General features: G+C 38.7%; 1 protein-coding gene across 1 annotated transcript in view; it reads right to left on the bottom strand.

Moving 5' to 3' along the window:
* LOC113124054 (nck-associated protein 5-like) overlaps positions 1 to 18,615 on the bottom strand; it is a 65,776-nt gene extending 47,161 nt beyond the window's left edge. Inside the window, exons 1-2 of the mRNA XM_026296517.1 lie at positions 18,269 to 18,615; positions 3,275 to 3,411 (exon numbers count right to left, since the gene is read on the bottom strand). Of these exons, the coding sequence (XP_026152302.1) occupies positions 3,275 to 3,303 (29 nt within the window). The 5' untranslated portion in view covers positions 3,304 to 3,411; positions 18,269 to 18,615. The remainder of the gene's footprint in view (positions 1 to 3,274; positions 3,412 to 18,268) is intronic.
* Between the last annotated feature and the right edge of the window lie 762 nt (positions 18,616 to 19,377).

Raw genomic sequence — 19,377 nt, 5'->3', positions numbered from 1 at the left:
TCTCTTTCTATCTCTCCATTCTCCTTTTATACTTAATTTGCTTATTGTTTATGTTCATTGCCTCCTAATATATTACTAATTAGTTTTATGCAAACTCAATGAAAACTGCAATATAAATGTGTGCAGGCCTTTTTTTTGTAGATCAGACCCTCTGTGTGTTAATGTAAAATAAAGGAATTTTGCCTGTTCCTGTCCTGTATAATCCAGCTCTAACTACATACAATAAAAATACCTTTATTATTGCATATATGTCTTCGATCTATATTATTTTTATACATTACATGCCCTACCTTCACGGTGTAAGAGAGAATTGCTTTCTAGTTTTTTAGATTGCTTTTAACGCTCATAAATGAGAGAGGTGAATGAGTTGAACTTCCCGCAGCTCTATAAGCTCAAGCCTCCACTTCTAACCTTGTTTGTTTTCTACTATATTTTATTACTATTTATAGTAACTGTACCTATAAGTCACTTCAGGAGTACCAATTAAAAAAAACGAATAATATTTTCACTCCTTTGGATGCACATCTAAATCTATGCAGGTTTTGTTCATTAATTCAAACTTACCTACTGTATACTAGAGCACTATGATTTAGTGATCAATCTGCATAGGTACTTAGTGTAATCTGCATAAAAGGAAGCTGTTCAAATTGCAATAAAGAAACTGACATTAAAAAAAAAACAAAAAAACAAATGCTCTTTTTTTCATCATAGTGATCCTGATGATTTTATGTTTTAAAAAAAAGGATGACCAAACACAAGCATTTAGACGAATTCAAACTAATGTAATTTCAAATTACACAGAGAAATCATACAACAAAATAATCTAAAAGTATTTGAAACAGTGCACTAATAAGATGACTATTTTGACTGCAAAAAGCAGTAATTACTCAGTGTAGTATCCAATTGAAACTCTTTTCATGTGGAAAATATCTGAAAACTTGAAAGTCAATTTAAAGTTTTTAGCAAAAACATTGTGCTGTAAATAAAATATGAAACAGAAAAGCTCCCCTTGAGCTTCACCAGAACCAATTAAAGGTCCTTAGAGAACAGTGTTTAAAGGCATATCACTTGCAAAAAACACTGAAAGTTAGGGTTTGCTTTAAAAGGCTGCTTTATGCTCCCAGTCTGCATGTAGCAAGAATAACTGAATCACAAAAATATAGGATAAGAGAATGTGATTTAAACAGAACATCCAATTCAATGGAAACTGGAAATTATTTCCCCTTTTAGGAAAAATGTATTTACATGGTTTTCTCTTAAATATCTTTCAACAGTTCAAATATTTTCTGCATGGTAGGAGTGAACTTGCTGGGAGGGGAGATCAGTAAGTGGGGTTCAAAATAGTGGTTGATCTTTGGACAAGATTGACACTTCATATCAAGTTGTAGTGTCCCCAAAAACATATGTTTTTCCTTTTAAAGACAACCTCTACATGTAGTGAGCTCTCAAGTTAATGAAACTTTTGGATGTCATCACAGAAGTCCAGCAGTTCATTACATCTGGTGTTTGGCCTTTGATGGATGTGCATTTTCTTTGTTTCTCAGTTAGATGGCTTGTCACACTGGCTTTTAATCCACTATGATATTAGCTACTGTTAGGGGAAAGAGGAATCTCTGATCTTGTCACCATAATTGGAAAGCTATAATGTTGCAGTGGTCATGGTTTGAGTGTTCTGAGCAATGCTGTCTTAAATGTTTTTATAAACAGTGAAACAGTTACATGAGTTTGTGTCAGTGTTCATTACTAGACAGACCTGTAGCCTATTACCCATATGCCAACTATCTGCTATCTGCTAGGGAAATGGCCCTGCACAAAAATGGCTGAACGTAGAGTATCAACCAACAAATCCCAAATTAATCTGTGGCCCAGGAAATGATGTCTTTAGTCAAAACACACAAAGCAAAACACACAAAGCAACCTACTTTGAGAAGACCTTTTACAGTTTATCTCAGGTAGCTCATGGTCCTGCAAGCTAATAGACAGATTTCTCCTTTACAACATTCAAGGATGCACACACAGCATAGTGGTAGAAAACACATTTCCACAATGCCATAATAGCTTATATACAGACATTTTCCAATAATGCTGGAAAATGTGAAATTACTGTTTGGAGGAGAATTTGTATGTGACACATGAATAAAGTTTTTGTAGTCACACAAACTCTTTATTATTAGACTTGTGGTACCATATCACATATTTCAGTGATATCTTAGCACATGCTAGCAGCATTCTAAACAATGCTAAATGAGGCTGTACACAAAGTTAGTTGGTCGGAGAGAATTGACCTGTGTGCGTCCATAGAGATCAACTGACAGCATGACTTGAACTTAAAAGCACAAGTCAAATCAAAACGCAGGATCACACACTTTGCACACATTTATTTGTCTCCAAAATTATAAGATAACAGACTACATATTCCAACCACAGCCACTAGTCTGCTCCTCTGTCAGCTCTTACAGACTTCTAAGCTGAAGATCCAAAGACATGTCAAACGCCAAGCCTTAGCAATGTTCATTAAACTACTTTAAGCACACACATACATAGTGTTTACTCCTTCAGTTTCAATGTAGAACCATCTACGGCCTTCATATCATCATCCAACCTCTGATGACGTTGCTGAGAAATCTGCCCATTTAAACCTGCACTTATCAATATATCAGATGAACACCAGACAGTACTGTACTTCTCAGCATTACAGATCCAATGGCTGGAAAAACAAATCTAAATGAATGCTGTGGTTCCTCCATAAGTGTTGCTATTGTATATAGGCAACTTCATACTAACCCTTGTGTCATCACAGCTTTTAAGATGATCATACAGTACCAGTCAAAAGTTTAGACACACTTTCTCAATCAGTTTACTGGTAAAGTGTGTCCAACGTTTTGACTAGTAGTGTGTGTCAGTAGTGTGTTTTCACTTCATTCTACTCTGCATTGCTAAGTAAGCTTCAATGTTTTCAAGGGCACAAGGCAACTATATCAATTGTATTAATTAATCAGCCATAACCAATGTATTTTCTTAAAAGTTTTAGGAGTTTGTCTTTAAAGCATTTTCACACCCCAAGACCCTAATTAGGAATAAGTGGGTATAGATAATGAGTGAATGAATGAATGAACATTTTCATATTTCCAGTAGTAAACTGAGTTCCCCTTTAACTTCCCAAATACTGACACTGGTATTTGCCCCTAAAACTCCAGTATTAGTGAGGCTATAATAACATATGCCCTGTATGTCGAAGACGTCAACGCAGTTGTTGGTTCGGTGAAGGTGCTACCTGGAGAAGTGTTGCTGCAGTGTCACCATCTGCCGCCTACCCTGCTGAGATTTCGCCCTCTTCCCTCCTGTCAACACCCAGATGTTGTTTGTTTTCCAGCTGGGGATTATTATTATGAATCTGTCTCGGTGGCGTAGCTGCAGGGGAGAGGAGTAAACACAGTTAGTTTGTTGTTAATCTTGCATATCATAATCCCACTGAAGGTTTCAAACATATATTACATCTGTTCACTTCCCTTTTCCCCACTCACACTCCAAAGCACACTCCATCACCAAGTTTACTCAATTAGAAAAGAGCAGGGCCGCTCTTCAGCCTCTCTTCACCTCACACACTGTAGTTTTACATTAGCATCAATATATGTGTTTTCCCAACAGGTTGTGGCTTCTCCTACTCATGACATTTAAACATGACCTTGGGGTTAACTGTCATTTATGAACCAAATACCTGTGTTTAAAAAGATTCAAGGATGCCCTTGTATACCTTGTAGCTAGCAAAAAGTTCAGGTGTAATAAATATAAAAAAATGTATTACTTTGGACCATTACCTATGTGAATATTTCTGAACTGAAAATATAGGTATTCAAAAAAGATTCAGTATTTCCGTGGCTTGCTCATTATTTGCTGTATGTAAACGTGAGATGATAACACAATATATGTAATTGCTTTTATTGGCTGGGGTCAATGGCCCTGATTACCCTGACAATAATATTTCACCCTATCTCTATAAATTAGTCTGTACTTGTTAAATCCTTCCTTTGTATCAACTTCATAAGAATTATCAGTTCATGGAGCAATATGATGTGGCCAGCAGAAGTGTCAATGGATCCCAGCAGTCTCTGTAAGATTTTTTTCTTTCTATGCCTGCTCTGACACCAACCTCTAGCCCCAGGCCTGGCTTCCTGTGACTCATTTTAGCCATCAGAATCCATCAGACTCCAACATGCAGTGCTGCACTACAGAAACAAAAGCCGGTGATTTACACAAAGGCCTGGCACTATTTGCAACCTGTAAATCTGCTGCATTGTACTTGCAAAGATTTTTTTCTCTGTAACAAGTTGCTTTAGTTTTACAGTTTTTCTTGCAACACAAATGCTGTTTTTGAAACATAATTACAGGAATGTATCTTTCAATTCACACAATGGTTTCTCTGGATTAACATTAACATATTAAATTCCTATGATTAATATCTTTCAGTTTGCCATTATTTTTCTATTATCACCATAGTTCTGTTTTATTTCATGGTAGCAACTAAAGCACAGAGTGCTGTTCTTAAAGTGAGGAAGCCATAGCAGTGAGCCACATGCACAACAGACCTTTTGCAGAGCAGACACTTTATCTTCTTATAGCAGGAAGTGAAACAAGTTTTGTTAATGATTATTCAGTTTAATTAGACAAACCACTAAACCATGTCGAACAAGCATGCGGAATACCAAAGTCCCAGTAAATGTAATGCAATAATTTTAATGTGATCAATTTTATTCTCTCAATTAAATCTGGTTAAAGTGCACAAATGTCCCAATATTTCTCAATCAAAACAGGTCATGTGGATGGTAAAACTGTCCACAAAGTCACCTCCGCTCACATTCCCAATTAACAATGTTGTGGATTAATTAAGTATATTGAAATGCAGTCATCATTTCTCAGCCAAGCAACACAAAAGTAATCATTTCCACTAATAAACAGTTGTGACCTGGGAGCTGGTTTGAATAAAAAAAATATGTCCATCTTTGCAAACAGATAACAATAATAACAAAAGTTAAAATTAAAAAATAATAAAGAAAATTAAATAACACAATTTGCTATTTATTGTTTTTGTAAGGAAAATAAAAAATAAAATCCGCTCCTGCTTATTGTCAGTCCTTCAATGTACATGTAAACATGGAAAAATAGCAGGTCTAATCTTAAGATAATAAAAAAGCGTATTTTAAATCTTTACTGTGGATCCAAAGTCTGAGACAAAACCATGAAGGCATACAAAGACAGTCTAAAAAAATGATATGCTTGGACTGGCTGTTGGAAATATTACCCATTGTCTGGCTTTTAGATTTCAGGGACCTGCTTAGGATGTAACACATGAACCAGCAGTGCCATCTAGCGCTGTTTGTAGATCACTACTACATGATCATGGCACAGTTGCGCAAACATAAGCAGAAACATCAGAGAATTTACATTAATTTTTGACAGGGCAAGAGGTGATTTAACTTTCAACCCCAAGATGGTAAATAAATGCACAATGGCAATTATACTTTAGTTGGGGATTTGGAATCCATAAGCCATTGGACATAATATATGCAGGCCTGAGACACATGGAAAAAAAGAGACAAAGACAAAAAAAAGCCTGATATGACAAGTCAAAAATGTCTGCTGTCACCATAGGTCTGTTATGAGAGACTAATTAAAGTATTTTTTCACTTTACTGTGACACTATACCATCTTATTCCCCTCTACAATTTAATTGGAAATGTTGTTGCTCATATGTTTCAACAAGAGATTTTTGTTGGAATAGATTTTAAAAGCTTAAAATCATTTTTCATTACAATAAGTATCTTAAAAATGAATTATTTTTTGATTCTGCACTGTTTTATTATATCCTTTAACTGTCCTTTCAGGATAATAAGTTTAGATCTGTAGGCCTTTTTGCAGCCATATGAATGGTTCTCACTATTTGGCCATTAGGTGGAGGTCTTCACTCATTTTCCTCACTAGTGTCGTATCATCTGAATTTAATACCTGCCTCCTCATGTGTATGTCTTTTTATTTTGAATGTTTTTTTACTTTGTCTACATCGAGCCACACCCAGGAGGGAAACACCTGTCTATGAACCAGATTACGCCACAGCTCACTGACGCTGTTGTAGTCAGCTGAGTCACAGACTCCCTTTAAATGGGTTGTATGATATTCTGTTCACAAATTTGGAAGGGAAATACACCACACCAACTGATGAAACCACCTGGATGGGTGGTGAAGCGTTTTGACCTAAAAAACTGAAAGTTCAGTTGCCATGACTCAACCTCTAGATAACTTCCCCTGGACGAGATGAGAATCTTCAAAGACATACATGTTAAGCAAACTTGAGCCACACTGTAACCATGTTCATGTCTGTTTTGTCAAACTAATCTTATTTGTAAAGTCTACAAATTTAACTATATGAAATGTTAAAACTTACTCTGAAAAGGCTTTGCTTTGAAAATGTACCATTTTTGCCTATTTGTCTCTAAGTGTGTCATGTAGCTTGTCATGTAGTTTTCACATGTAGTTGTTCTGTACTGAACTGAACTTTAACACTGTGGAGCCAATGATGATACATACACAACATGGACAATAGCTTTTAATAACTAACTAACTGAATGCTCATTTTGTGCTGTAAGGCATTAGGTATAAGTGTCTTATGTCTCAAAACGTGGAGGCTATAATCTGCAGCTCTACCTTTTCAGACATACTATTGGTACTATTGTTTCTACATGACACTGTGAGTGCATGGGAATACCAAGTATATACTATTTATCCTGCATAAAGAATACAACAGGCTACTGTACATATACATCATTGATGGGTCTATTACAGTGAAGGGTCTCTATTCTTAGATTTTATTCTCTATTAAACCAAGAATGAAATGCAGGTCTGTGGAAAAGATTCACTAGACAGTGTTCAAATGTCAAATCAACAACAGAGTCCAGCTCTGTTTTAGCTAAACTAAACTAAATAAACCGGTAGGTTTCATTCAATTTATACACTTCAATAGGAATAAAATGAAGGCTTGCACTCATAATAAAGACATAAACATAAAGGTTTAGACACTGACAAGGGCAGCACGGTGACTTGTGGTTAGCAGTGTTGCCTCACAGCACAAAGGTTCCTGGTTAGAAACCCATCAGGGGCCTTTCTGTGTGGAGTCTGCATGTTCTCCCTGTGCTTGTGTGGGTTTACTCCAGGTACTCTGGTTTCCTCCCACAGTCCAAAAACATGTATGTCAGGTTGATTGGTGACTCTAAATTGCCCATAGGAGTGAGTGTGAGTGTGTGAGGTTGTTTGTCTCTATGTGGCCCTGTGATGGACTGGTGACCTGTCCAGGGTGGACCCCTGCCTTTCACCCAGAGAGAGCTGGGATAGGCTCCAGCAGATCCCTGGGACCCTGGTTAAGGAATAAGGGGGTATAGATAATGGATGGATGGATAGAGACTGACAAAATGAATAAAAAACCATAACTTAAAATACACCATTGCAAGTTAAAATGAGAAAAATATAAAACAATTTGCACAGATATGAAGGGCCAGTGTTCTTATTTTACTGCACAGTGATTACTGAATTTATATAAAGATGTAAAATGGAAAGGACCTCACTCGTACAGGACTGACTTAAAGGCCTCTTAGTCAAAAGCTAATGTTAAGTTGGACCAACAATATTGAAATCATATAGGCCTATACAAAGTGTTGCAATGACTGATTTTTTGGTCTACTTAAGGGCACGTAAGGTATGAATGAACACAACACCAGCACATTAATGTATAAGGTAATATGCTGAAATTTTTAGCAGGAGCTGTTGCTGGACAAACATTATCATTAATACGGAGATCCATCTGATAAATGTAAATCCAATATTCCTTCTCTTTAAGCTTCTTTTTTGTTTTACCAACTTTTTTGGGAAATACCTGGTTCTTTAGCTGCTAAATGCACCACTGTGTTCACCAGCATGTTTCTACCTGTCTCTTTTTGCTTCTGAGTAGACAGTGTACAGTCAGTCAGTTTTATTTTCACATTGATACACTGCCGTTATAAACATGTTGATTGTTGCCACTTTGAAACTATAATATTTTCTTTTACAGTATAACAGAGAGGTAGCCACTGGCAGCAGTGATGGTTTGGAGGAGGGGGCTGTTTGGGTACTTTGGTATGTGTAAGTTATTTTAGTTCCTTTTAGGTGTCATGACCAGATGGTAGTTTTGCTGAAAGCATGTTTTGTCAGACACAACTCAACCCTCCACTCTCTCACTGTGAAAATAAACACAGTACACACTCTGCGTCCTTATGAGTATAATTAGTTACTGACCTTACAGCAACTCATTTCTGTTAGTGTTACAGTAGTTGCAGCGCAACAGCCCATCAGCATCAGGATGCGACCTAAAAGCTGACTAAGCTAACTATCTCCTCATCAACACACACATGACAAGGTAAATACATGCTTTACAAGCAAGCCATACATAGAAACTATGGATCACAGAGCCAGGCCTTCTTAGTCAGCTAACACTACCTTTGGATTGGAGGGTGCCTTTTGTAATGTTTGTCACCACGAGGCAACTGTAATTCATGTTGCAGCTTGAGGAAACAGGACAACAGGGACAAAGAGTGGTAAAGATTGGTTTATGGTGTGAGTCTCAGTAGACCTGATAGTGACTGAAATTAAACAACAGAATATTTGATGTTACCAGTAAACATTTCAGCCTTATAGCTACTTGTCTTCTTTTCCTTTCGGCTGCTCCCCTCAGGGGTCGCCACAGCGAATCATCTGCCTCCATTTTACCCTATCCTCTGTGTCTTCCTCACCCACACCAACTATCACCCACATCTCTTCACTTCTTTTCCACACTCTCCGTTGCTCTGGACTGTTGACCCTAGGTACTTAAAATCCTCCACCTTCTTCACCTCTACTCCCTGTAACCTCACCGTTCTACTTGAGTCCCTCTCATTTACACACATGTACTCTGTTTTACTGCGGCTAAGCTTAATTCCTCTCCTTTCCAGAGCAAACCTCCACCTCTCTAGATTTTCCGCCACCTGCTCCCTGCTTTCACTACAGATGACAATGTCATCTGCAAACATCATGGTCCATTCCTGTCTAACCTCATCTGTCAGCCTGTCCATCACCACAGCAAACAAGAAGGGGCTCAAAGCCGATCCTTGGTGCAGTCCCATCTCCACCTTGAACTCCTCTGTCACCCCTACAGCACACCTCACCACTGTCTTATAGCTCTCATACATGTCCTGCACCACTCGAACATACTTCACTGCCACTCCAGACTTCCTCATACAAAACCACAGCTCCTCTCTCGGCACCCTGTCATACGTGTTTTCCAAATCTACAAAGACACAATGCAGCTCCTTCTGGGCTTTTCTGTACTTCTCCATCAGCATTCTCAAAGCAAATATTGCATCTGTGGTTCTCTTTCTTGGCATGAAACCATACTGCTGCTCACAAATGCTCACTTCTGACCTCAGCCTAGCCTCCACTACTCTTTCCCATAACTTAATTGTGTGACTCATCAGCTTTATTCCTCTGTAGTTTCCACAACTCTGCACGTCTCCCTTGTTCTTAAAGATGGGCACCAGTACACTTCTCCTCCATTCCTCAGGCATCCTCTCATTCTCCAAGATCTTGTTAAGTAGCCCAGTCAAAAACTCTACTGCCACCTCTCCTAAACACTTCCATACCTCCACAGGTATGTCGTCAGGACCAACTGCCTTTCCACTCTTCATCCTCTTCAACGCCTTCCTCACTTCATCCTTACTGATCTTTGCTACTTCCTGCTCCACAACAGTCACCTCTTCTACTCTGCGATCTCTGACATTTTCCTCATTCATCAACTCTTCAAAGTATTCCTTCCATCTTTCCATCACACTTGTGGCACCTGTCAACACATTTCCATCCCTGTCCTTAATCACCCTAACCTGCTACACATCCTTCCCATCTCTGTCTCTCTGCCTCACCCACCTGGACAAATCCACCTCTCCCTCCTTAGAGTCCAACCTATCATACAAATCCTCATATGCCCTTTGTTTGGCCTTTGCCACCTCTACCTTCACTTTACTTGAAACGTGATGTAATCAACTTGTGTGCTCCTGCCTCCACTCTTATATGTCACCCTATGCTCCTCCCTTTTCTGGAAAAATGTGCCATTTCCATCTTTTTTGAGAAGTCTACCACCATCTGTCCTTCTGCATTCCTGTCCTGCATACCAAACTTACCCATCACTTCCTCGTCACCTCTGTTTCCCTCACCAACATGTCTGTTGAAGTCTGCCCCAATCACCACTCTCTCACCACTAGGGACACCCTGAATCACCTCATCCATCTCCCTCCAGAATTTCTCCTCTTCTGACTCACATCCTACCTGTGGGGCACAACCACTGACAACACTCAACATCACACCTTCAACTTCCAGCTTCAGACTCATCACCCTATCTGACACTCTCTTCACCTCCAGAACATTCCTAGCAAAATCCTCCTTCAGGATAACTCCTACTCCATTCCTCTTTCCATCCACACCATGATAAAACAGCTTGAACCCTGCTCCTAAATTATGGACCTTGCTACCTTTCCACCTGGTCTCCTGAACACACAAGATATCCACCTTTCTTCTCTCCATCATATCAGCCAACTCTCTAGATTTCCCTGACAAAGTCCCTACATTCAAAGCCCCTACTCTAAGTCCTCCACTCCTGCCCTTCCCTTCTCTCTTTGCCTATGAACACGCCTTCCTTCTCTCCTTCTTCGACCAACAGTAGTCCAATTTCCACTGGCACCCTGTAAGTCAACAGCACCAGTGGCGGTCGTTGTTAAGGCGGGCCACGACTGATCCGGTATGGAAGTCATATTGTCATTCGCATGTTTGATTTGGCTTAAATTTTACGTCACATGCCCTTCCTGACACAATCCTCTGCGTTTACCCAGACTTGGGACCAGCACATGAAGACACTGGATTGTGCCCCCTTGTGGTTGCGTACTTATAACTACTTGGTAATGATGTCTAAATAAACCAAGCTGTATCATCTACACAACATTATGCTGTTGCTATTTGTAAGCTGATTACACATTAGAGGACATTATTCAGTCTATGTTAAAGCCCTTATTACAGTCCCTACATATCCTAATGTACTATTAGAGCTCTTAATGGTTCTCTACAACAGTGCCACCAGACAAACACTTGGAGATTTATTGTACTTTTATATAGTATTGTACTTTCTGCAGTGCAGAAGAAAAACAATCCTAGCATGTATTTACTTTCAGAGAGGAAAGCACTCCAGTGTAAATAGTGTAATTACATGTCTTCCTTTTGGGTGGGTGGGAAGGCAAATTGGTATAATCAAGGCAGCCGTTCAGCCTCTGGCATTGATGTTGAAATGAATTAAGAAAGGACATTACTGAGATTTTGCCCCCTGGGTATTTAATGAATACATACCTCTCCCCAAATTCACATCCTGCTGATATAGTGAGTCAGTTGTATGACTGTACCGTAAAACTCACACTGGGAAATGAGAGGTGCAGAAAATTTGGTTTTAAAAGGAAACTGTAGGTGCACTTTTAGACATCACAGTCAGGCTGGTGGACTCCATCAATTTCCATTAAATTCACCTGAACTAAAACTCTAACTTTTATTATGGGTATTTTCATCACTCTTTTATAATCCATTCCCATTAATGAAAAAGATCATGAGGTTCTCATACAGATAGGAAATATATTTTCTTTCCTGAATATACTTTCTGTACTTTTTGGTTTATATACTTGTCAATACATTGCTGCCACTCATACATAGTAGCCTACAACAATTGGAATACTTATGTTAACTAACTCTTGGATCCATCTAATTCCGGCCAGTTTTGGTGTTATCTGATCTGGTATACATGTTAATTTTATGTATCACTCTGCTTCCATTCCACAAATAGTATTTGTTTGAGATATTTTTAGCACAAAGCTATTTTTCATGCCCCCTTGACGTTGCAAAGGTTCTAACTCACTGTAGGCTGTTATCATTATGCCGTTCCTAGTCTTTAATCTGATTCTGCAGCAAATTTTTATAGGACAGCGAAATTCAATCGTTGATGACAAGCTATTTATTACAGATTGGGTTTGGTGCAGGGGTGATTTTAGGATTAGACCCTAGAGGGGCTCATCCCCTAATGAAAATGTGACTTGCAAACAGAGCCTTGCAAAAGTGTTAACCCCCCATATATGTTGCAATATATGTTCATTTTAATTTACAACAATAATATTTTTGACAAATTACTGCTAAATAACCTGAGTTTTATAACAAAATGTGATTTAAAAAAATGAGAACTGGTACATTGTGTTTGCAAAAGTATTCAATCCTTGGCTGACTTTGTCCCACCTCACACACAATGCCTGCACTAATAATCACACACATATCAACTAGAAAATAGATGATATCTAATAATCTGTAAAAGCAAACAAATAAAAAGAGCATTAGTAACAAATGATAAATAGATAAATAAAAGAGGATGTTGGGGAGAATATTTGATAACAATATATCAATACACTGAGTTATGTGAAACCGTTGTGGGCAGAACAGAAGTTGCCTCGGCGATATCACTATGTGGTCTTGACTTATCACTAAGTGGTCTTGATCTAGAAGTTGAGTCATGGTAACTGGACTTCTAGTTTTTAGGTTGAAACATTTCACTACTCATCCGAGTAGCTTCATCAGTCTAAGAGAAAGCTGGTATGGAAACTCCTGGAAATTATCTTCCAGGTTGGTTTCACTCCACCTCTAGTCCCATAGGATCATTGGGTGAACTATGTAAATCAGGTGAGAGTCTTTAGACCCACACTCCTGAGTTGGTTTCACTTCACACCTGGCTTGAATAGTGAGAATAAGTGAATAATGAAAGTGAGCACAGGTGAGGGCAAATAGGATTTAGATTCTTGTGACCCCTCTGATTCACCAACTGGCTGCAGAGTGTGTCCTCCCTGGAAAACATTTAATGTGTTCCTTAATTTCCTGGGAACAGATGAAAGGGCAGCCTGGTATATTGAAGACAGGTTATGTCTGAGACCTCCACCCCTGTTAAGGGAGGGTTTTTCCACTTGAACATATATAGCTTCTCTGACTCCTTTCTCAAACCACTTACTGTATCTTCTAGGTCTAAAATATGTACATCACTGTCTTCAAAGGAGTGTCCTGTTTCCTTTAAATGGAGGTGCACAGCTGACTGTGGTCCTGAGGAGCCGCTCCTCCTGTGCTGGACCATCCTCCTGTTAAGTGGTTGTTTGGTAACATTGCTCCTCTTTTGTTTTGGTGTCCGGTCTTTAGGGTGAACCAGTCTCTGTCTCAGTGTGTTGGCGGGTTTGTAGTGAACTGGTATCTGATGCTTCCCAAAAATCCTTTTAAGCATCTCTGAAACACCTGCTACATAGGGAATGACCAGGTTTTTCCTCTGTGGGTCTTGAGGCTCAGCCGTGTCTCTTGTTTTTCTGCCTGATGTGGATGTTGCCTTAGCACATTACATGCTGTTTTAGCACATTACATTACATTAGACTATTTCTGTGGATCTATATTTGGAAAAATAAATAAATCCATCAAAAGAAGCAAAAGGAAGTAAGAAGTGACAAAAGAGAGAAGAGTGCTGTGAGAAATTTGGAGTATAGCTGTTTAGCACAGTAAAGAGAGGATTAAGAGGAGTGCAAGAAGACGATGGCTTCATCAGTGTAATGTTACTTAACAACATGCTACTGGCATGTCAGCAAGCTGTTTGTATTGAAGTGTTTGCTTAATGACTGGTTACTATTAGGTGTGTTGTACTTTATTTAAATACAGTGTTTGCTTGTGTAACTATATAGCGAATATTTAGAACTAGATAATAAAAATGTATGCAATTTGGGATGGTTTGCTATTTAGACATATTCTTGTTAATGTAGCGTTATGCAAATTAGCCACATGGAGTTCTGATTAATGTAAACACAAAATAGAATTTTCTTTCACTTGCCGGGTAAAAAGATGTGAATAATAGTAATGCTTTATAATACTAAATGCTATTGCTACTTCATCTCCACTTTAACTAGATTAGAATAATGAATAATGAAGTCATCATTTTGCCCCTTACCCGACTCATGTACAGGCCAACTAGCTCAGAGAGTTAACACTGGCCAATATGCGAGGAAACTGTGTCAGCAAACACTGTCTGACAATGTTCACAACAGGATACTAGAACAAGACACTTTCTAAGTCACATTAACAATGAAAAGCTTTACCCAACCGTACATAACATTTTATTTGCATTTCAACTTACTGATGGCACTTTTTTTTTTTTGTAAAGTGCCTTGAGATGACTGAATTGTGATTTGGCACTATACAAATAAAACTGAATTGAACTAAGAGTGCTATGAAATTCACTAATGCCTACATCTCCTTCTTAGCTTTTATGGCCTGGCTGATGTGCTGCCACTGATTGCTAAGACTTTAGCTAAACCTAATGTTAATAATAATAATAGATATTATTATAATTATTTTAGGTGTAAAGAACATAAAATCAACAGTAAATATGGATTATACTAGATTAAGAGCACCTATGTTCTCACAACTCCTGTCTGGGCCTGGTTTATCTTGTCCATTCTGCCCCCACCTCCTGCCACTCTCCATCCAATCACTGCATACCCTCCATCTTTCCTTTGTGGCTCTTTTACTTGAATTCACCTTCATGAATTAATAAAGTTTATCTTATCTTACCTTATCTTATTTTGTCTTGTCTTGTCTTATCCTTTCTTACCTTATCTTATCAAGCAGACACACAGCAAAAATTCAAATTCAGTTGGACCAGTGTTTCTAATCTGACCCCTTTCATATGGCTGAACAATGCCTTCATCCAGCCCTCCAATTGAATGCATCAGACTCTGCTTCAGTGCACCAAATATGAAATAGATGCAACAGCAGACAATGGTTATCCCCTTGCCCTGAGCTACTGTACTCCACTGCTTCTCTACATTGAGGTCAGGTCAGCCATGTTGCTATATTAATACTTTTATTAATACAGATATTTTCTACTTTTGAATGATTCAGTATGCATCCTAACACACCAAGGAGACAAGTAAGGCTGAATGTTGTAGTATAAGTGACACAACAGCAACAGAGGAAAGACTATGAGAATTAACAAACCCTTATTTTTCAAACTGATTGTCATATAAATGGAGCAGTTACATTTGTGTGACAAGTTAGAGTCTGTGTGGTAATTTTCTGCCATGAGGGACAGAGTCGTTTTGCTCTTTTTTTTTTTTTTCACTGTAAATCACAGCTGTCACATTTGCTTCAGCTCTTTGTATCCTCACATCTCCTGCAGTTTTCTTTTGAGCTGAACAGCTACAGCACCATGACTGGTCTAATAATCAGTGTGATACAGTGCAAACCTACTGCTGTTATTAACTGTCATCAGCACTACATGTACACAATCTTGAATTTGTTAACTAGAAATTTTTGATTCTCCACTTTATGATTTTTAGGTGGGTTAAGAATATCGTCTGTAGCTTTGCCACAACAAAATTAGGGATGGCCAGAAGAGAAAATCTGACCCCGGGTTGGATCTAAGCTGTTCCCAGTCTCTTGTAGGCTGCAAACGGGATACGATTTAAACATTTGTGGCATTGGTGGTACCATACAACACTACAGCTACATGACAAATGTTTTCGGTTTTAAATCATCTAACTATCCTGCACTACTTGCACAATGTATACAATGTATACAATGTATACTAAGTATAATGATCAGTATTATTCTGATCCTGAGGGCTTTTTTTTGCACCAACAATACTTGCACATCACCTGTATAGTTTGGTGCTATTGTGTGTATTATGTAGAGTACTGTCTTGTGTCGTGTATTGCACTGTTTCTTGTCTTGCACTGTTGCACACATGCACTTATGTAGTTTGTAGACCTTGTTAAATCGTCTTAAGTTTAGTCTTCTGGTGTCTTATGTCGCTCTGTTATATGTAGCACCATGGTCCTGGAGAAACTTCTCATTTCACTGCGTACTGCAACAGCTATATATGGTTGAAATGAATAAAAAACTGCTTGACTCTTGACTTGACTCTTGACATAATTAAGACAGAAAATCTGATATGCTCAGAATTTTTCTTGTATTATTTACTCATGAACCAACATTTAAACCAGCAGCTATTACAATTCAGCCACTTTCCCTGCAGATACACATGACTATATGTCATTTCCATCATATGTAAGTTGTATCTTACTGAAAATGATTTATTTATAAAGGCAAAAAAATCTGTGAAGGTGAACGATTAAAAACTATGAAAACATTGCTGTTAATCAAACACACAAAACTGAAGACATTTTTAAAGAACTGGTATGTTGTTAAACAAAAATATTACCTTGCACATCAAAAGCATGTTCAACTGTCCTCATAGTTACATCACACCCAATCGTGACATTAGGTGAAATCAGATATGCAAGGATAAACATGCTGCTCTACTCCCTATTCAGCCTCAGACTCTGGCTCATATCTCTATCCTAGTGTTCATTTCATCAGACAAGACTAGACGAAATATCTTTGTCATTTTTTTCATGACTAAGACGAGATGATGATGAGACGAAATCCACATCATTGAACACAGACTATGGCTATATTAACGTGATACTGTTAACGAAAAAAGGCAAGACGAAAATATAATTCTTAGAACAAAAACCTAGATAAAATCTGTTACTATTCGTCACAGGGGGAGACAAACGAGGAGAGGAAAATATAAGAGACAAGCAAGTTTGTGTTTGTATGTTGCTATAGAGACGCCTCAGTCCAGAGCTCATTGGTTTATTGGAGTCTTAAAGGTTTTTAAATGGACACAAGGATTTGAATTTTGTTAAAAAATTAAAATAATAAAATCAGAACATGTTGAGTGAATTGATGTATTTGTTAAACTGTCACACTAGATACTTTTTAAAATATGGCAAAAAAATTGTATATGGTTGACTATACAGGACTAAATCTAATAAGGACATCTGACATAGGACTAAGACTGAATTAAAAAATAGCTGACAAGATTAACACTACTCTAGCCTCTATAATATAGTGTGTGTCCAGCTACAGCCATGAAAGGTAAAGATCAACCATAACAGTATTTGTGTTATTCATTAGGTGACTGGTTCAATCCTCAGACACTTTATTTATTTTCTACTGCTTCACATAATTACCATCAATCTCAATGCACTTTTGCAATCTGTGGATCAGTTTCCAAAACACTCCCAAAAATCATCAAGTGAATGGATTTCTGGAACTCCCCTTATATGAAGTTGCTGGTATATATTTTGGAAGCGTTTGTCAGATGGTCATACAGCTTTGGAAACCCTTTCCCTCACCTCACTGACATCAGATTAGGGAGGTGCTTTCAGGATAGTCCCATAACTTTCCAAAACCAGTATCACTTCTACATGCTTTCTGTGATGTCTCATTTTTCAATCCCCCTTTCAATGTCAAAACAAATGCTTCAGGTCTGCCAGGGTTGGGCAGCATGTCATGCAAACTAGTACTGGTATAACCTGCAATTAAATTAGCATTTGAGGGAAATCTCAACATCCTACACTATCACAGGTGTGCAATTACTAAATTAAATTAGAGTTTTGTCCTTTGTTAACCTATTACCCTCTGATTGACTCTGGGTCAAAGTGTCTAACCTCTAGTCAAATGATGCCCACTAATTTGTTTGTAGCAGAATAAATGTATCTGAGAAGTAGGAACTGACTTGGTTATCTTTGTTTTTATTAGACTGATGCAGCCAGGTGAATAAAGTGTAGCCTTCCTATAAAGGAACAAATAGCTTTTCCCCAAGTTCTTTATTCCTTCAAAACACACTACATGCAAATGCTTCAGAAACCAAAACGACTTAAATAAATTATTTACCTAGGGTTTCTCTGCCTGTGCCTTCCTCCCCTACTTTTCTTGGTATTTTGCTTAAAGTGCAGTTACTTGTTGCTACTGTGATATCTCACAGATCATACAATATACATGTAGTTATTCTGCATAGTGCATGCATACAATATGGCATTCAGGTTATCACGGCAGCTGCACTATCGTTCTCTGTGAAGCCTCTAAAATGAAAACCCCATTTTTTCTGCATCTAAGAAGTAGCAGGTATTTGTGCCTATCTGAAAATAGAAATAGGATCTATGTGGATTGCAGTGATTTGTAACACACACACACACACATACACACACACACAACCCATCATCCTGACATTTGACTGTAGGTCATTGCTGTGCATCCTTACCCTGCCAGTTGCTGTGTGTATCCACGGAAACAGATGTCAGCAGAAGGAGCTGGCTCAGCAGTCTTCTCCGAGGTGTAGAGCATGCCTCGTCTGCATCACGTTCACAGACTAACCGAGGAGCAGCCAACAGCAAACAGCCACGACTCCACAATCTGGGTCAGTGCCGCTGGAGACATCCTAATGGGAAAGAAGGTAGCCACAGAGGGGTGTGTGGACGTCACAGGTCCACATGGATCCAAGCATCCAGCCACAGTCGCATCCTCCGTCTGCAGCTGTTTTGGGTCCAGATGTAATGAATGCCACTGAGACTCGATGGTAGCAAATCCATGAGGTTCCCACATCCACGCACAACCAGAGCTATCTGCTACAAGAAAATAACCTTGTCTGCATGAATCATCACCGCTTTAGCAAAAGACTCTCGATTTCTCCTCCTGCTATCTCTGCCTAATTCACTGCTTTACTGCTCTATTTCTGTTTCTCTGATGCTCACCCATATTTCCACTTCAGTGCTCTCCCTCTCCAATTCTCAGCTGTGTCTCAGTGCTCTGCTCAGCCTGTGCCCGGAGGATGTTTAACATGTGTTCAGGGTGGGGGTTGGGGACTGCTGACTTCATAGGTGGCTAGCTTACTTCCCACACTGATAGGTTAGGAAGGATGGCACTGGGTGCTTGCAGTTTTGGCACAGTAGTGTCTAACTGGCAGTTGCTTTGGACAAAAGCTCCTTAGCCTTTCTTTCTTGTAAATGTTTCTATTTTTGACTCAACTCTTTGAGCAGTTGTAGATGAGGTTAATGGCTAACAGAAACACTGTAGTTGCTGTGGGCAAGTAAAGGAAGGAAGGGAAGGAGGAGCTGTTTCTATATGTGATATGATAAAATCACTGTCATCTTACTAAACAGCCCCACAGGACTGCCAGAGGGAAAAAAACAGACCCTACAGGCTCAGGACTAATATGCAGCACACGAATGTTTCTGTTCCCACTGAACACTACTGCCTCTTTCTAGACAGACAACACACATTTCTCTACATTATACAACAAGAACAGAGGGAAGGGGGAAGATGTGGAAGGCAGAGTGTGTAAGAAAAAAATGGACAAACAGAGAAAGGGAG

The sequence above is a fragment of the Mastacembelus armatus genome, chromosome 21 (assembly GCF_900324485.2).
Source record: "Mastacembelus armatus chromosome 21, fMasArm1.2, whole genome shotgun sequence".
NCBI lineage: Eukaryota > Metazoa > Chordata > Actinopteri > Synbranchiformes > Mastacembelidae > Mastacembelus > Mastacembelus armatus.
Note: the sequence above shows the minus strand (reverse complement) of the source record. Positions and strands in the feature narration are given on the sequence as shown.